The sequence below is a fragment of the Tamandua tetradactyla genome, chromosome 4, assembly GCF_023851605.1.
Source record: "Tamandua tetradactyla isolate mTamTet1 chromosome 4, mTamTet1.pri, whole genome shotgun sequence".
In the NCBI taxonomy this organism is placed as follows: domain Eukaryota; kingdom Metazoa; phylum Chordata; class Mammalia; order Pilosa; family Myrmecophagidae; genus Tamandua; species Tamandua tetradactyla.
In genome coordinates, this window is record NC_135330.1 from 178,555,878 (window position 1) to 178,572,919 (window position 17,042).

A 17,042-nucleotide genomic window follows, 5' to 3' on the forward strand; every position below is an offset into this window, starting at 1 on the left:
TTCTTTCCATTGTAAACTGCTTCTGCTTCTATGAATTTGTCTAAACTTTGTGTATTTCTAGAAGCCGAAAATTTTCTGACAATGTTAAAAAGACAAGCTTCTATACAAGACGGTTCTCTGAATTTGGTTGTTTTTGTTAGAATATATGTAACTTTATGACTTCCACGACTGATTAGAAATATTCCAGATCATTGATACACTGATTTCTAGCATTTACAAAAATATATACATCGAATGCTTACTCTATATGAGGCAATCTTCTAGATCTGTGGTTTATAAACAAATTTAAATGAATTAAAATTAAAGGAAGCGTACACGGGTGGTTCAGTGGTAGAATGCTGACATTCCATGCTGGAGACCCAGGTTCAATTCCCAGACCATACACCAAAAAATAAATAAATAAATAAATGAAAAGTTTAGTCCTTCAGTTTGCTTGCTACATTTCAAGTGCTGAATAGCCACTTTCCTAGGGATACCACAGTAAAGAGAACAGATGTGGAGCATTTCCATCATTTCAGAAAATTCTACCGGACAGTGCTGTTCTAAATATGTAGAATAGAACAAAACAAATGCGTTCCCTGTGTGGGAGTGTAAGGGGCAGAGAAGACAGGCAGTAAATATGTCAAAAGGTATTAAGTGTTAAGAAAAAAAATAATAAAGTAGATCTGGGCACCATGACCAGCATGGTGGGGGAAGAATTCTGTTTCAAATAGGTTTTCTGAGAGGTGATTATGTTTGAATAAAGACTTAAATGAAATAAGAGATGGAGCCTGCACTGGGTTGAATCGTGTGCTGTCAGAAGGTGACCTTATTTGGAAATAAGGTCTCTGCAGATGTAGTTCATTAAGTTAAGGTCACAGGAAGGACCACCCTAATCCAATGACTGGTGTCCTTGTAGCCAGAGAAAACAAATTCACAGACCTTCACAGAGAGAAAGCCATTTGACGATTAAAGTGCCTCTACAAGCCAAGGGAGGCTGAGGATTGCCGGCAAGCACCAAGTGCTAGAAGGAGGCAGGGTTATCTCGGGAGCCTTCAGAGGCAGCATGGCCCTGTTGATAACTTGATTTTAGACTCCTAGCTCCAGAACTGTGAGACAATTACCTTTGCTTGTTTTAAAGCCACCAAGCTTGTGGTATTTCGGTACAGCAGCCAGGAGAAACTAATACAGTGGCATAAAGATAGTAAGGGGGGTGGGCAGCATTTCAAGCAGAGGAAGCAGTATGTTTAAAGGCCCTAAGGCAGAAAATGTTTTATGCAAGGAAAAAAGTATGGGCCGTGTACCTGGAATGAGGTGCACACAGGAGTGGGAGCAGGTAGGAAAGGAAGAAGGTACAGTGAGGTGGGAGAGCAGATTCCATCGAGGCTTGTGGACAGTGGTGTACCAGGAGTGGGGTATTTTAGCCGTCCACCCTGATTGCAGGCCCCAGTGGCATGCATTGTCTGTAGAGAATTTAAAATTAATAAAAGTCTATATGTAATTCTGCTTCGTAACAGCATGGGTGGGGAATCTAAACCATGTCACAGATGAAGTCGTCGTCCTCCTCATCCTCCTCCTTCTTCTCTCTCTTTCTGTTTTAAAAAATACAGTTGAGGGCAGGCCACAGTGGCTCAGCAGGCAGAGTTCTCACCTGCCGTGCCAGAGACCTGGGTTCAATTCCCAGTGCCTGCCCATTCAAAATAAAAAATACAGTTGAAATATACAGTGACAACTTATGCCATGTTTTTCATAAGTGATCTTCTTTTTTGGTGTGAAGTTTTAGATGAGGTTAATCAGACATAAAAATATTTGCGAGAAGTTGGAATCACACTTGAACAATGAAGAAGAAAATGCCAGTCTTCCTGGAAGACTGGTGCACAAAATTGTGGAGAAGGCTGTGAACTGCACTGCAACAAAATGAAAGGAAATAGGTATTTAAAAAGGAAAAAAGAATTAACTTTCAGAGCAGGATGACAGGAAAAAGAACAAAAGAAATCAAATGATAATATGTTAATGCCTTTTCAGTATGACATAAAAAAAAACCTTTTAAAATAGTGGATCACATAATTCACAATTTTTATCATTTAGTCATTTTCTCTGATTTTTGCAGAAGAAAACTTTGAAGTGTTTTTCAAATATAATAGCACTTTATAATGGAGTATCCCATGAGGATTTAGTGGAAATTTTTAAAACTTATTGACGTTTCAGGCAGGCCCCGGTGCTCAGCCGGCAGAGTTCTACCTGCCATGCTGGAGACCTGGGTTCGATTCCCGGTGCCTGCCCATGCAAAAAAAAAAAAAAAAAAAAAAAAAACTTATTGACATTTGAAATCTGCTAGAAGTGATTCCGAAGAAACAATGTTGTGGACAGTATTGTAAATTTCTGGAATTTATTGTAAAGATTTTTATGACTTTCAGTCAAATTTATGTTTCTAAGACATTTTCTTAACTGCTGTATATCTGTTGTTTCATGTGTAAGAAACATTTTAAATTAAAATGAATACAAAGACATCAACTGAAAATGGAGATAGAATAAAAATGTGCTATGCCATTTATTGAATATGATTAGGTGAGAAAGATCAAAATTGATGAAATAGTTGACAAATTTGCAGAAGTTAAGAATTGAAAACAAAAATCATTGTTTTCCTTTATTTCGGTGGCAAATCAATGTGTAGATACAATTTTTCCCTTTATCAAAATGTATTAATGTAATAGTCTTCCCTCCTACCTTCCTTCCTCGCTCCCTTCCTCTCCTTATTAATTTTTCAACCAAAAATTTATTGAACGTCTTCTTCATATGAGGTACCATGCTTGGCAATAAAAATGAACATATATCTATGAGCAGTGTCTGTTTTGTTTTCATTTTTTTAAAGAGCAACTTTCGTATCATTCCTGTTCAAAAGCAAGCCGTAGTCTTCATTTGGACAGGAAATTACTGAGGAAAATCTATGAAACGGTTTTGTTAATGTGAATTTAATATGCATGAACTTTAAGATAATGATCTTCAGGGACTATTTCATTGCTTTCTTAATAAAAACTTTGCTCTTAAAATTTATGTATTTAGTCAGTTCCTCTTCACTAATATTCAAGTAAGAGAGTGGAATTCATCTTGGCTAATTTTCATTCCACTTGTTGGTTTATTATCACTTTGTGTAATATAAAAATGTTAGATGAGTGATGTAACAAGACTGAAGCTTTTGAGTTATTTTGAAAGAAAAAAACAAATAGTCACCTCTCTGGTAAACCATTGAGATTTTCCTAGAGCAAAATAGTGTCTTCCATCATGACATTAATAAGACTGTTCAATAAAAGATAGGCCCAAAACCAAAATTATACCAGAATTATTCAAAATTTCTCTCCTTGTAGTGATAATAGGAACATACCTCTTTATTCCTGAGAATTTTATAAAACCCACCCAAAAGTAAAAAAAAATATGGCTAGGAGCAAGCTTAGCACTCTTGCCTACTGCATAATGTAAAGATACAGAATTTCTAAATGCAGTTATCATGTGTGTATTCTAGCAGATAACTTGATTTTCAGTTGTAGGAACCAGAAATGTACAGAGTATGGGTCACCTTTTGGCATATATGAAGGGAAATACTCACTGCCCCTTTAAGCAAATTATTTCCATTTACTCAGGCTATAATGTTTTAGTTTTTCAGCTGCTAAAACAAATATACAATAGGTTGGCTTGAAAACCAGAAATTACTGACCCATAGTTTCAGAGCCTGGAAGGCTTCTTTTTCCCAGAGTTAGTATTTTTAGTGTTTCTAGCTTTTCTCTTATATGGCATTGCATATCTTCTCTTTTCTCGTGTGGGTTCTGTTGACTTCCACCTGCTCCCCATGGCTTCTCTTTCCCTTGTTCAATTTCCTTTGCTTATGAGGGCCTCAGCCATATTGGGTTAAAACCAGCCCTCATTTGATTTGGACACACCTTCACTAACCACAACATCTTCTAAGGTCCTATTTGCAAATGAGTTCACGCCCACAGAACCTGAGTTGGGACCTGAACAAGCCTTTCGTAGGGGACGTGCTTCCATCTCCAACATACAGGAAAAAAAGACTTTAGTCAAACTATTAATTCATGAGCCATGTGGATAGAAGCATATGGGAAAATACTACTGTGTCCTTAGCTATGCTTGAATGAAAAAGCTCCCTCCTGGATGCCAACCCCCATCCTTCTATAATCACAAGAAACAGTTTTATTTTGACCCACTGTTGAAAGAAAGAGTAATAATAATACCTCCAATCAAATTGTTGACAAAATATGCAATAGTGTTTTCAACATTCAGTGCAAAAAAAAAAAAAAAAAACAGGGTGGGGGAGGCAAATATCCCAAGACTTTCTATATTGAGTGTCTTAACTCTTGAGGATAAAGGGTGGGTCACAAATATTTCACCAAATATTTAAGCTTAAGATTCACTTATTTAAAAACATAACTTTATTTAGTTGATAACAGTGTTGACAGAATTTCTAAAGAACAGATAGCAAATTTCTACAGTATTTTTTTTTCCTTTTTCTGTTAATGAAAATTAAGAGCCATAAGAAAGCTGGTTTTCATAGAGAAAGAACAGCAAGCCCTTCTATATATCATCAGCAAAGGGTAGTGATTTGATTACTTTTCATAGTAGAATATTTCTATATTTCCAGATATCAGGGTAGATTTAAAATTTCTAATTATGTAATTAAATTTTCTTTTTTTTTTCATATCATGGATATACTTAACCAGTTTGTGCCTATTGCTTCAACAACAGTGGAGCTATGCAATAAATAATCCACGTTTAATAGCATGATGACAGTAATGTTGTGCGTTTACTCTTTTCATTCTTCTTCCTCATTTAATACCTCTCTTTACTTTTATCCTTCACCGTTGACCATGGGAGCTAGCACGTGATTTCTGCTCAGTTGAGATTTGTTGAGTCACAAAATCATTCATAACTTTTTTATCATTTCATTGACTTCAGTGAAAATCATTTGCTTTTTGATTGGATTGTGAATGGAAGTATCCACATTGCTATTAAAAGCTAATTATGTTGTTATGACTGCAAAGCTTTGATTTGTGCCAATGTCATTTCATAAAGTAAAAGATTGCTTAGGCACATGCACACTTGCATGAGACATGCGTATAGTGTAAGAATAAAATGTTGAATCATATCACTTTGAAATTTATTGGTGTGACATCACAAATATCTTACTAAAATGAGATAGCTTAGAGCATAAATATTACATCTGATAACAAAGAGGTCATCTGATGCAATCTACCTTCCAATCATTCAGCCTCTTTTTCAACAAACCTGTTTAATTTGCAGTTTCAGCTTTTCCACTTTTAATGATGATTAAGACTCTACCTTTAAAAAAGAAGTATCTGGTGCACCAGAAACTTTAATTATTAGAGAATATTTTCTTTGGCTGCATTGAAATCTGCCTTCTGACTTCTTTGGGTTTATTTAATCTGAATTCTAGTATATAGCAAATGCTCAATAAAAAGTGATATTTATAATAAAAACAATAATAATGACAGTATTTCTAGTTTTACCAGTAATGTCTTTGGTCATATTAATGTTTGCTACAACTAAGTCCTTAAAATTTGACTCTCATACAAAACCTGTATTATTAGTGTGCAGTGAGTTTGGATTAAGGCTTATGCTTATGTCTTTTCCGTTTCAAGCAGGTCTACCCTATCAGAATCTTTTCTGTGTGTTAACATCATCATCCGATGCATTGACTTTCCCTTTCAGCCTCAACTATCAATGGATTCTATTAAAATACCACAGATCTTTAACCAAGTCCTCAATAAAAGCCTCTGGGTATCCCTCTGGAGACCTGCCGCCACAATGACGGAGGCTCCTTAGCCAGCAAGGCAGCATGTGCCAGAAGCTTCCGCTTTTCCACTCCACTTCGTGCCCATAGTGCAAGTATAAAAAGTAAAATCAAAGAGAATTAAGAGTAAAATGCCCTATTAAAACATAAAAGTTCATGAAACTTTGCATTCTATTTTAATATCTACCATGTGTAGTAATAATTGTGTGCAATTGCTTACTAGTCCCTATGATTAATTTCCTCTCCCCAAATTTTCAAGCAAAGCTATATGTCTGCAAGGATACCTTGTGATGCAATTCAACCTCCCCACTCCCCTTTCAGCACCTCTTCAGGAAACATCACCTGAGCTTGAAGAGCCCTGATCAAGAAGAGCTATGCACTGGTCTGCCAGCTACTAGCTTCACAACCTTTTACAAGCCTCAGCTCCCTCATATCAGAAATAGATAAATGATAAACCTTCTTCTCAGGATCAATGTGAAGATTCGCTGAGGTAGTGCCCTAAACCCCAGGTAGAAGTTTTGGCCCATGAGACTATCAGCAAGTATTAGTTCCTACCACCTTCCCCTTTGAGAAGAATCAAACAGTATTAATCCATCTCTATTTTTTAAAATTGTTTTATACAGCCCATATGTTACAGTCAGATAGCCTCTGATAGAAATAACAATGATAACATGTCCTTGATCTGCTCATTTTGTAAAAACAAAATAGTAACAATTTTTATTTCAGAGAGTGACTGCCTCTGACGCTTCTCACTCTGGACCTGTAGGCATCTGTATGTTGCCAATAGTACATTCCAAGTTATATGAGTCAGACAGAATGATAAAAAGCAGGTTGTTTGAGCTATATGTATGATTTTGAGTCATAAAAGAGTTAATAAAGCTCACTTACTAGTGAGATGTAAGATTTAAATACTGAGGGTTATGGGACCATTAGTTAAGAGGGTGCAAGGTTAGAGGCTCTCAATCAGATAGTGCATAAATAGCTTAAATTTGGTCGAGGGTGATTTTCATTCACAGTGTTGCTGTTAGTGTGATAAAATCAATGGAGTTACACAGGTTAAGGAAGTCTACAACCCACATAATAACCCAAATATCGTGTAACTCACAATCATTCTAAATGTAAAAGAGCATTTGGATGTGCCCTGTGACATTGTACATGTGATTGCCATCCTACAGGTGATACATGTAAAGCAAAAATATTCAAGAAATGAGAACCACGATATTTTCCTTTTCTTTATTTATTACGCTTATCTGTTTGAGGACAGAAAAAAAATATGTAATAAGTTTCTAAGATTCTCTCCATTGCTTATGTAACAATGGCCGTTAATTTCACAAAATGTCCCTTTATTTTATTTGGTTCAGTTATTGATTTTATGAAGAGGTTCAGTAGCAACAGAGGGTATTGACAAAATCCTCTACATGTGCAAGATATTTTATTTCAAGGAAATACTCATATTCAACATATGCTTGGCGATCTGAGTTCTGAAAGCATACTATATACAATATCTCAGTTGATACTTACAAAATCATCATAATCCAGGAAAGAACATTTTTTACTCTCGTTTTACAGATAATGAAATTAAGGTCTAAGATGGTGTTAGAAAGACTCAAATAGGACTTAAAGCTAGATCTCCAGATTCTTTGTTTCAGTATTTTCTAGATGTATTTTTCAAGTATTTCAATGCTCATGTATGAGGTTTCATGGTTGAATGATGTCAAAGGGAATTGAGTACTTTTAATCTCCAAAAGTTACAATCATAATGTCGTATCTGATATTAACATTCCAATATTAAAACATGGTTTTTCTGTTAACTATGAATTACATTATGAGTGAAATCATCTTAGACCTGGTTGAATCGTGGGTGAACATTGACGTTTGCATAAAAGACATTGTTTTCTGTTCTTAATCAACTTCACACCAAAATGTTCACAATTGGTTTTAAAACATCATTGTTGCCATCAGGCAAACTCTCCTCTAACATCATCTGTTTGGGTTTGGTTCCCTCTTGGACCATTACACATTTAACTAAGTGTCTGCGGTTACCAGGATCTGCATCACAATACTTCACCCAGAATTTAGCTGCAGTAGAAATTCTGGTACAGTTATGCTTCTTCGCCTAGCATGCCATGGCTGTTGTAAAGACTCTGCCATAAAGACAAATAAAATGTGGACCCAGAAGTTTCAAAGAAACCCTGGAGGTGGGGCTGAGGGAGCTTACTCATTGATTACCCTTTAAGAACTTTTAAAAGAAACAGCAGTTTTGTTTATTTGACCCTCTAATGGTAATAGGAGCTAATTTTTCTTTGCAAGATGGTGAATGGACACTCTGGTGGAACACTAACTAAGCAATGATCAACAAGTAAGTAGGGAAAAAAGGTAACAGGAAGATACGTGGAAACTACTTTGAGAAGTAAAAGAACTCAAGAGCTTATACAATTACCTGTTATTAAGACTTTTTAGTCACTAAAATGTCATAAATTTTAAGCAAAAGTGTTCTCTGATTTATAAATCAATCTCTTGCTAATAGTGTTGTGTTTGACCTTTCCCTTTTTTTCCACCACCCAGTACCTCAGATCACCCATCCTACATCAGGCAGCTGAGACCTCTCAGAAAGCCAAACAACCACATGTTGTTCTTGAACTACATCTGAGCACTCGACAACATCCTGCTCAGCTGCACTGTCCATTCTCTTCAACAAATATTTTAGTTGTCCATTCTCTTCAACAAATATTTTAGATTCTTACTACTTTCCTCTTCATCTAGTCATGTAAACCTCAACCTCTTCCTTTCATAGAAAAACTGAAGCCACAAAGTAATGGTTCCTTCTTCTCCCTTGAGATGCTATGTACCTTGGGAGCCATATTTACCACCGTACTGTGCATATCTGAGAAAGAGGTGACCCTTCTGCTGTGGGACACCACATTCTCCACTCTACTCTGGATTCCATATCCTCTTCCTTCTCAGCAACTTCCTTTTCTTCAATACCTCCCACAACTCCCATTCTTTTAGTCTACTCAGATCTTTATGTGCTTCCTTCTCAGCATATAAGTCTGTTCAAGTCTCCCCAACCTCTCTACCTAGCCACTGTCCTGCACTGGTCACCACTCTTATAGCCATGATTGAGGAAAGAGAAATCCTTACTGTCTCCACTCCACACCACCAACTGCAGTCTGCTTCTGCCACCACAGCTGTACTAAACTCGCCTTTCCTAAGATCACTACCGATTTCATTTCTATAATTTCCTTACTGACTCTATCAGTCAATCTAAAAATATTTTATCCTTTTGTTTTGACAACTCTGATTTATTTCAACTTTCCTACTACCCTTCTGAATACTCAGTTCTTTATTCATTCCTAAAATTTTAGAATTTCCCTTTGGATGAGTTCTTCCACTCACATGGTTTTAGTCATCTGTGTGTTGCTGAGTTTCAGATCGTATTTTCAACTTTCTGAATTCCAAATCCTTATATTCAATTTTCTCTTGGAACTCAATTTGAGCTTTAACAAGTAGTTCCAACTCAATATGTCTAAAATAAAACACAAGATCTGCTCCCTTGAAAAACTTACTCTTCTTGTTGAAAACACTCTCTGGTTGAATGGGCCCACTATCCACCCAGTTTCCGCAGACAGAAACTTGAGAGTCATAATTAACTTCCCTCTTTTCTCCTTGTCCTGGACCCAGTCCATCTCTACTCCTGCCAGTTCTATCTCCTCAATTCTCTCTATGTCTCTTGCTTTTCATTTTTCACCACAGCTGGTCTCTGATTGAATCACATAATACCATAATACCCTTGGTTGCCTCAGCTCTCTTTGGATAATTTTTCACTGAGTCACTAGAATATTCTATCTGAAACACCAATCTGATCATGCCATTTATTTGTTTCAAAATTTTCTGGGTTGCTCATGTCTTCCAAGACATAATTCAAACTCTTCTGTGTGCTATACAATAATCTAGCTATTTCTCCAATGCCATTAATCTGCATTACTCCCACCTTAACCTCCAATTTTGCTGACATGCCCAAGTTCTCCATATGCATCAAACTCCCTCAAGTCTCTTTGCCTTTTTTGCATGTTGCTAATTATGCCAGGGACATCCTTAAGTCTGGGTATTTGCTTGGCTAATTCTTACGCATGGGGCAACTCTTGTAACCAGAGCCTCCTCCTCTCCACAGCCATTTTTCATCATCAACCTCCAGGTTCAGTTCGCTTCCTGTAGATTTATAGCACCTTGCATTTTCTTGTAGCTATCTCCTCTCTTGTCTTTCCTTGGACTTATGAACTTTTGTTGTTGTGTTTAGGTTCCAGGAATGAGGCCTTTTTATCCTCAGCTGCTTGATATCACCTGTATTTGGTAGGTGATTAGTACATATTTGTTGAAAGAAAGGAATACATCAATGTATTAATGAGCTGCCCTATAATTAAAAGGTATTAATAAAAGTAATAAATTGCTATAAATTAAGCATCTTTAATGCAGATATGAACTTTGAGTGTTAGAACCTGCCAACTTCCTATATGAGATGCATAAAATGCTTATGACCTTGCCCTTTCAGTAGAAAGGGTACAGCTAAGGTAAGACAGAAGTGAAACGAGTATAAATATGTTCTGGTACAACAAGAACTTCTTTTTTTCCTTTCCTGAAACATCATGTGCTATTATGTACCGAAGGCCTTATAAACACATGGGTACACAATGTTCAGGTGATTACCATCATTCTGGAGACCAAATATGTCTGAAGTGACTTTTAACCACTGAAGTTTGACTACAAGCCAAGCCATAATACCTTGTGCTTTTATTCCTGAACAGGTATTTGAACCAGACCATACGAGAGGATACATCAACAGCAGAACATTTTCTGAACAGAGAGAAATTAGTTGTTTTGAGACAAGCCTTGGCTGCCGTTGGCTTCAGTAACTTGGTAAGCCTTATAATAAATATTTCACCATGAAAATGAAACTCTACCAGTTTATGAAATTATGAGTTCCATACTATTTTGTTGTTGGAAACACTCATGATTAATCAGGGGACTGCCACAATTCCTGCCCTTAAAGAGCTTACGTTCTAGTGGTTGCAACAGGCAGAAACGAATAATAGGCCAAGAATGATGGATACTATGAAGAAAATCAAGCAGAATAAACACATAGAAAGTGACAAGCAGAAAGGGATTCTGTTTTCAAGAAGGTGGTCAAGGGGAACCTTTCTCAAGATATGAACAAAACAAATCCAAATAACTTTACATTGCCAGACCCAAAAGAAAACCAGCAGATCTGAAGTAACTGTTTAGGGAACAATGAATGAAATAGTGTTCAGAATCACTTGGAAAATTCATCTAATCACTTTGTTAAAGCATCTGCTGAAAAATATAAACCGTTTCCCATTCTTAAATAATTACCTAATGCCTGCAAACATCGTGAAGCTGAAAATTAAGATTGAAGATGTGTATTTCACTGCTATGGAATGGGAATTTCTGTGATAGGAAGCGTTCCGCATCTGCACAGCACCGTATGGTAGCCACTAGTTGTGCATGGTTATTGAGCACTTGGAATGTTGTATTGTGACTGAGGAAATGAATTTCTACTTCTATTTAATTCCAACCAATTTAAAATTAGATAGCTACGTTTGGTAAATGGTCACCATATCAAACAGCACAGGTCTACAAAATAAGAAATGTGAAGTGATCTAGTCTGGTGAGAGACCTCTGGGAATTCCCACAAATCTCTGTGCCCCTTATAGTTTATCTCTGTGCCCCCCCCCCAATAAGTCAGCATTTTCAAGTATAGTCAGTTCCTTTTTAACAATTAATATAAAATTGCCCACATAACTTTGGTATACCAATAGTTTAGGAGCCCAGATTTAGTCACAGATATAAATATATTCTTTTATTTTCTTAACCCTTTATGTTGATTAATTTCGGGCTTTGTTTTTATTGCTACTGTAGACAGCACGTGAGGGTTAAGGAGTGGAAAAGTAGCAGAGAGGGGAAGGGGAAGGAGAAAGAGGAGTCACCATGAATGAGTTATCTCCGGGGCAGTTTGTTGCACCCTATCCTTCCCTCATCCAGAGACTAGAATTCTAGGAACCTATGATCTGGAATCTCTCCTTTTTGTTCTCATTATCCAATCTCTGCAGTTCTGTCTCCCTCTAACACCTATTCATTTGTTCTGCACTGTCTTGGTATATGCTGCTATTATGCTTTTTTTTTCTTTTCCATGCCTGAGAAATTTGTTTCTTGGTATGAAACTAGGATATAAAGATGAATAGCAAACAATCTACCAAAATACCAGTTGCTTGGAAACAAGGCTTTAAAATCCATGATTGATCTTCAAAGACAGGGCAAGCAAAATATACCTTCTGCCTCAGGTAGCTAATGACCTTTTTGGTAAAAGAAACAGGTGTATTTTAACAAAAGACATGGAGGTAATCCCGCCATCTGATCCTTTGGGGTGCCTGGAATGGTGAAAATCTTCCACATGGGAAGAAGGGATAGCTATGTCTAGTAAGATTGGAAGGAAGGTATTTGGGGGCTGGTGAGGCCCATAAATCAACATTTGCAAGTGACTCCCCCCACTGTGTCTGTGGTCCTGGGTGTCAGGTCTGCTGCACTCCTTCACCACCACCGCAGCCTGGCAGCCAAGGACAGCAGGACAATTCCTGCTCACTACAAATGGTTCTGGGCAATAGCAGCCTCCTGCCAGCTTCATGGAGTGTTTATTTTTAACCTCTATTATAGATTTTACTACCCTGCAATCTATATTATAGTTAGTTTTCACAGTTCTGTCTCCATCTCTAATTGTACTGTCCTTGAGGACAGAACAAATTCTTGTTCTTGTTTGTCTCTTCAGAACTGGCTGCCTGGCATGGCATCAGGACATTTAATGAAGAGTTATTGGATTTGTCTTTAAAATAATAATAATAAAATAGAGTCACCAGGTAGCTCCATGCCAGGAAAATCAATTTTATTCTGTCACATGTGAATGAATAGAATTTGAAACCCTAATTTCAGAGTTGGGGTTACAAAAAACACTTTTGAATAATTTCACAATCATAGAGTATTGTAGCTGGAAATTACTTACACATCACCCTCTTCAATTTATGATGATAAAGTCAAGCCTTATGATGAAAATTAGAAGATTTCGATGAAATCTGTGGAAGCCCAAATTTGTACATACATTGTTGCATCTGATCTGTTACAAAGCAAATAGGAGTTGTGTTCTTAGGACACCCCTCCACAGGTGTTATGACAGGTGTTTTGTTGTGGTTGTCTTTTAATTCCCAAATTATAACCATTTTAAAATCTTAGTTTGTCATGTGCTCTATCTGGTCTTAATTTTATTCTTGACAGCATCACACTAAATATTTGTTATTCTGGAAAGGCATATTTTAAATTACAGCAATTTCATGACGTTTCACTTTTTGCCACAAGATAACTGTCTAATATCAAATTTGAGGCTTTCCTTCTTTTTTGCTGTGCAGAGTTTCAGATTATTAGAAATTCTCTTTTAGCAAATATTCTCTTATTTCCTGTGACTCTCTGCTCAAGCATAGTTCTTGCCAACATCCATTTTTTTTCTGAGTTTTCCTTAAAATACCTTTAAAAATGACCATTTTGTTCATCGAGGCATAGATTAAAAAAACAAACAAAAAAAAAACTATCAGACATAAGGTTTTAACAATCACACAGTCACAGTGTAAAAGCTTATCATGATGCAGTCATCTTCGAGAAGGAAGGCTACTGGAACACAGCTCAGTGGTTTGAAGTACTTCCTTCCAACCACTCTAATGCATCATAAACTAAAAAGGGATGTCTATATGAAAAAAAAAAAACTTAAATTTTCAGCTCAAGTGAAGAATTCTATAACCATTGTATCGATTTATCTCTTGAAATGAACACCATAATAGATATTCTCTATTGGAAAGGCCACAGTCAACTTCGGTTTGAGTAGAATCCTCTTGGAGACCTATTGCAAACCAAGGAGGACATGAGTGAAGTGTGATGACACGAGTGACATCCGGAGAGTCGCACTATCATTTACATAATCATTTGTTTTGTATTGTTATGGTTATCTAGAAACTGTTCATTTATATCAGAATATCACTTCCTCGGTCTCAGTTGTTGAAGGCAGAAAACCATTAATTTAGAGGAAATGTGAATTGAATTCTGAGACTTCAGTCTCGTGCCTAGATTCGAACCCTGAAAACTCATAACTCTTTAAGCAGAGCCCACATCCCTAAGAGATATTCATTGTTTTTCTCCAATTTTAGTTTTTTAAAGGATTTGTCTTTTTCATTTTTTTCTAAGCAATCCTGTTCACCTTCTCTATTTGTAAAACCTGCAGGAGGTGGAGAATCTGTTTGTGATTCTAGCAGCAGTATTGCACATCGGAGACATTCGGTTCACGGCTCTGACAGACGCTGACTCAGCATTTGTTTCTGACCTCCAGCTTCTGGAACAAGGTCAGTGGAGCACGACCTTCTGACATTAACCTCATTAACGTGCAGTTTGGTAGAGCTGCCAGTAGGTGGAGACAAAGTACATAAAAGTCAGGTAAAATACACGCTCTGCAGGGTGGAAGGCAATGAGGGGAAAATACTAAAAACCAATCTCTACCTTATGCTTCTTTATTAGTGGGAATGAATGACAAGGAGTGGATTTGTGTTATCATGTCGTGCATGCAATAACAGTACTGATCCATTAACATGCACTAGGTTGATTTTTATTGTTCTAAGTATTCTCTGCACCCATTGTATTTGAGGGGTATGCTATCAGCTGAACATTCTAAACATATTATAATCACTTCCATTCACAGTTCTTGCCAAAAATCATTTTTTTGCTTAAAAGTTTTCTTGTTAGTCACTCTCAAATTTCTTCAAAATCTCTTAAAATCACAGACTGTCAATAAACAACATATCTTCACCTCATATCAAAGTGATTTAACCAAAAATTGGGAAAAAGCATTCTGTGCCATCTGTGAGGACAAAGATGAAAAAACCTGTTGTGATTTAATCCACAGAGCCACAGAAACTCATTAATGTTTTGATTATTATAAGCTGTTTCTCTCGTTGACTTTGGCAATTAAAACAATAGTTTAGTTTTCTCTAATGCACTATTTTTAATGTGTCTGTAAAACCCTATAAATTATAACCATAGAATACAGCATGGGTTTTTGATTCTTGCAATCAAAAACTATACTGACTGCACTTTCAATGCTGCTTCAATTTTAGTGGCTGGAATGTTACAAGTGTCAACAGGTGAATTGGTGTCTGCCTTAACAACTGATATTCAATATTTTAAAGGTAAGTTTTCCTATGCTCTAATTTCAACCTTCGTGCCACCTGTGATCTCATTTGACATATGGGAATGAAATACAACCTAACCTTTCCCAACTACTAAAACTATTTCTAACAATTGAATGTTAAATGGGAAAAGCATTATTAACTGTTTGTTCACTTGTTACAGCTCTGTACTGATAACTACTTATGCATTTAAGGGACCACTACTTCTGGCTGATCAGTCATTTTAGGGAATAAAAGTCATCAGTCCAAGACAATGTATTCATTTAAAACATTGGCTCCACTTGTATAGGTAGAGCCATGCTGCCCTCTTCCATGAATAACAATCTTCTCCATTGATCATAGTAATAGCTGCTATTTATTGGGCATTTATGACATCACAGGCATTGTGCCAAGTGCTGTGTTTATTATAATTGTTAATTCTCACAAAACACTGTGAGATATGCATAATTATTTCCATTTTAACAGATGAGAAAAGTAAGATTCAAAGAGATTGAATAACTTTGAGTGTCAAGTGACTAATGAATGGTGTGGCTGGGATTTGAATCTGATTCTATCTGGTTCCCACAATCACATACTGAATCATCACACTACATGCTTCTCCACTCAGAGGAGAAGTGGCTCTCCTACATGCGCTTCAAATATTTATTATAAATCATTGCCTTGCTGAACTTTCTCTTTATTGTAATTTTGAGGAATTGCCACCCACCTGTTCGTTTTTCTCTAAATTGCCTCTACTCTTACCTGCTGTCCTTTCTGCTCCTACTTGTAGCTATTTAGCTATGTGGCTTATGATTTCTACCTCACTCCTACTCTCCTAATTTCCCTCCAGTTCTTTAACTTAGTGAATTCTCCTGTTATCTGCTAAGTTGCCCAAGAGTCACTCTTAATATCTTTTCCTCCTCCTCCACACAGTAGCTCAGACATATACCGGTTCTACCTCATGCATTTCTCTTACGCTTACTGCCTTCTATATTCATGTAATTGTCGCTGTCTCCACTTATCCTTCTTTCCCTGATTATGGAAAGAGCCTCCTGTCGAGCCTTCCACTTTGTCCGATCCCATTTTGCCCTCCTTCAGCACTTCTTAAGGAATGATATTTCTGAAATGTAAATATTATGTTCATCCCTGGATAAGAGTCTTTTAAATATACTTCAGTTCCTTTTTGGTAAAGTTCAACACTCAAGGATACATTAGTAGGGCCTTAATTATGTGGATCATTCACAACTTTAATCCTTCTTCTGAGGCCATTTCCCCATCAGCACCCTTGCATTCAACCATCTAAGCTTCTTAAAGTTCCCCAAATACATTATTCTTCCTCATGTCTTTTTTGAGAAAAAGTGAGCTCCCAAAAATATCTGTAATCTGGTATATGCTGATATTCTTGCTCATACAGCCCTTCACCCTTTTACCCACCCACCTCCTCAATGACCCATCACAACTTCTCAATCATTTTGACTCCAGAGACCTCAATTTCTTTATCATCATAAATGAGCACACCTGTTTTCACTGCCACAGTGTGTTAGCGGCCTTGAATGCCTTGAACTTGCAGTCCCCTGATTCATCATTACCTCCTGGATTCTGGCATCACTCTCAGAAGCAGTTCTTCTCCCGTGCCTGTGTCTCCACCTGATTGACAGCCAACTCCACCGTCCTTCTGCACAGTCATTACTGTATTATTTCACCCCTGCCCATTCTGAATGCAGTGGTCAGCCAGTTTAGCGGAGGACTTACTCATACTCTAGACTTTCCTTCCCTCTCGACTTCCTGGCCAGAGTGCTGTGATATCCTCAATTCCAATTCACCTCTACACATATTTTCTTAATTTCTTCTCCAGTCAATTCTCTTATAATTTCAAGATTTCAATTATCATCCCTTTGAGCACAACACAGAAATTTCTACCTTAAGGCCCAAGCTCATTCTCAAACTCCAAACCCATGGTTTGGTCACTGTGC

General features: G+C 37.0%; 1 protein-coding gene across 8 annotated transcripts in view; it reads left to right on the plus strand.

Moving 5' to 3' along the window:
• MYO16 (myosin XVI) overlaps nt 1-17,042 on the plus strand; it is a 717,568-nt gene that overhangs the window by 453,585 nt on the left and 246,941 nt on the right. For all 8 annotated transcript variants that reach the window (XM_077158660.1, XM_077158661.1, XM_077158656.1 and 5 more), the window contains 3 exons: nt 10,603-10,714; nt 14,133-14,250; nt 15,019-15,090. In XM_077158660.1, the coding sequence (XP_077014775.1) occupies nt 10,603-10,714; nt 14,133-14,250; nt 15,019-15,090 (302 nt within the window). The remainder of the gene's footprint in view (nt 1-10,602; nt 10,715-14,132; nt 14,251-15,018; nt 15,091-17,042) is intronic.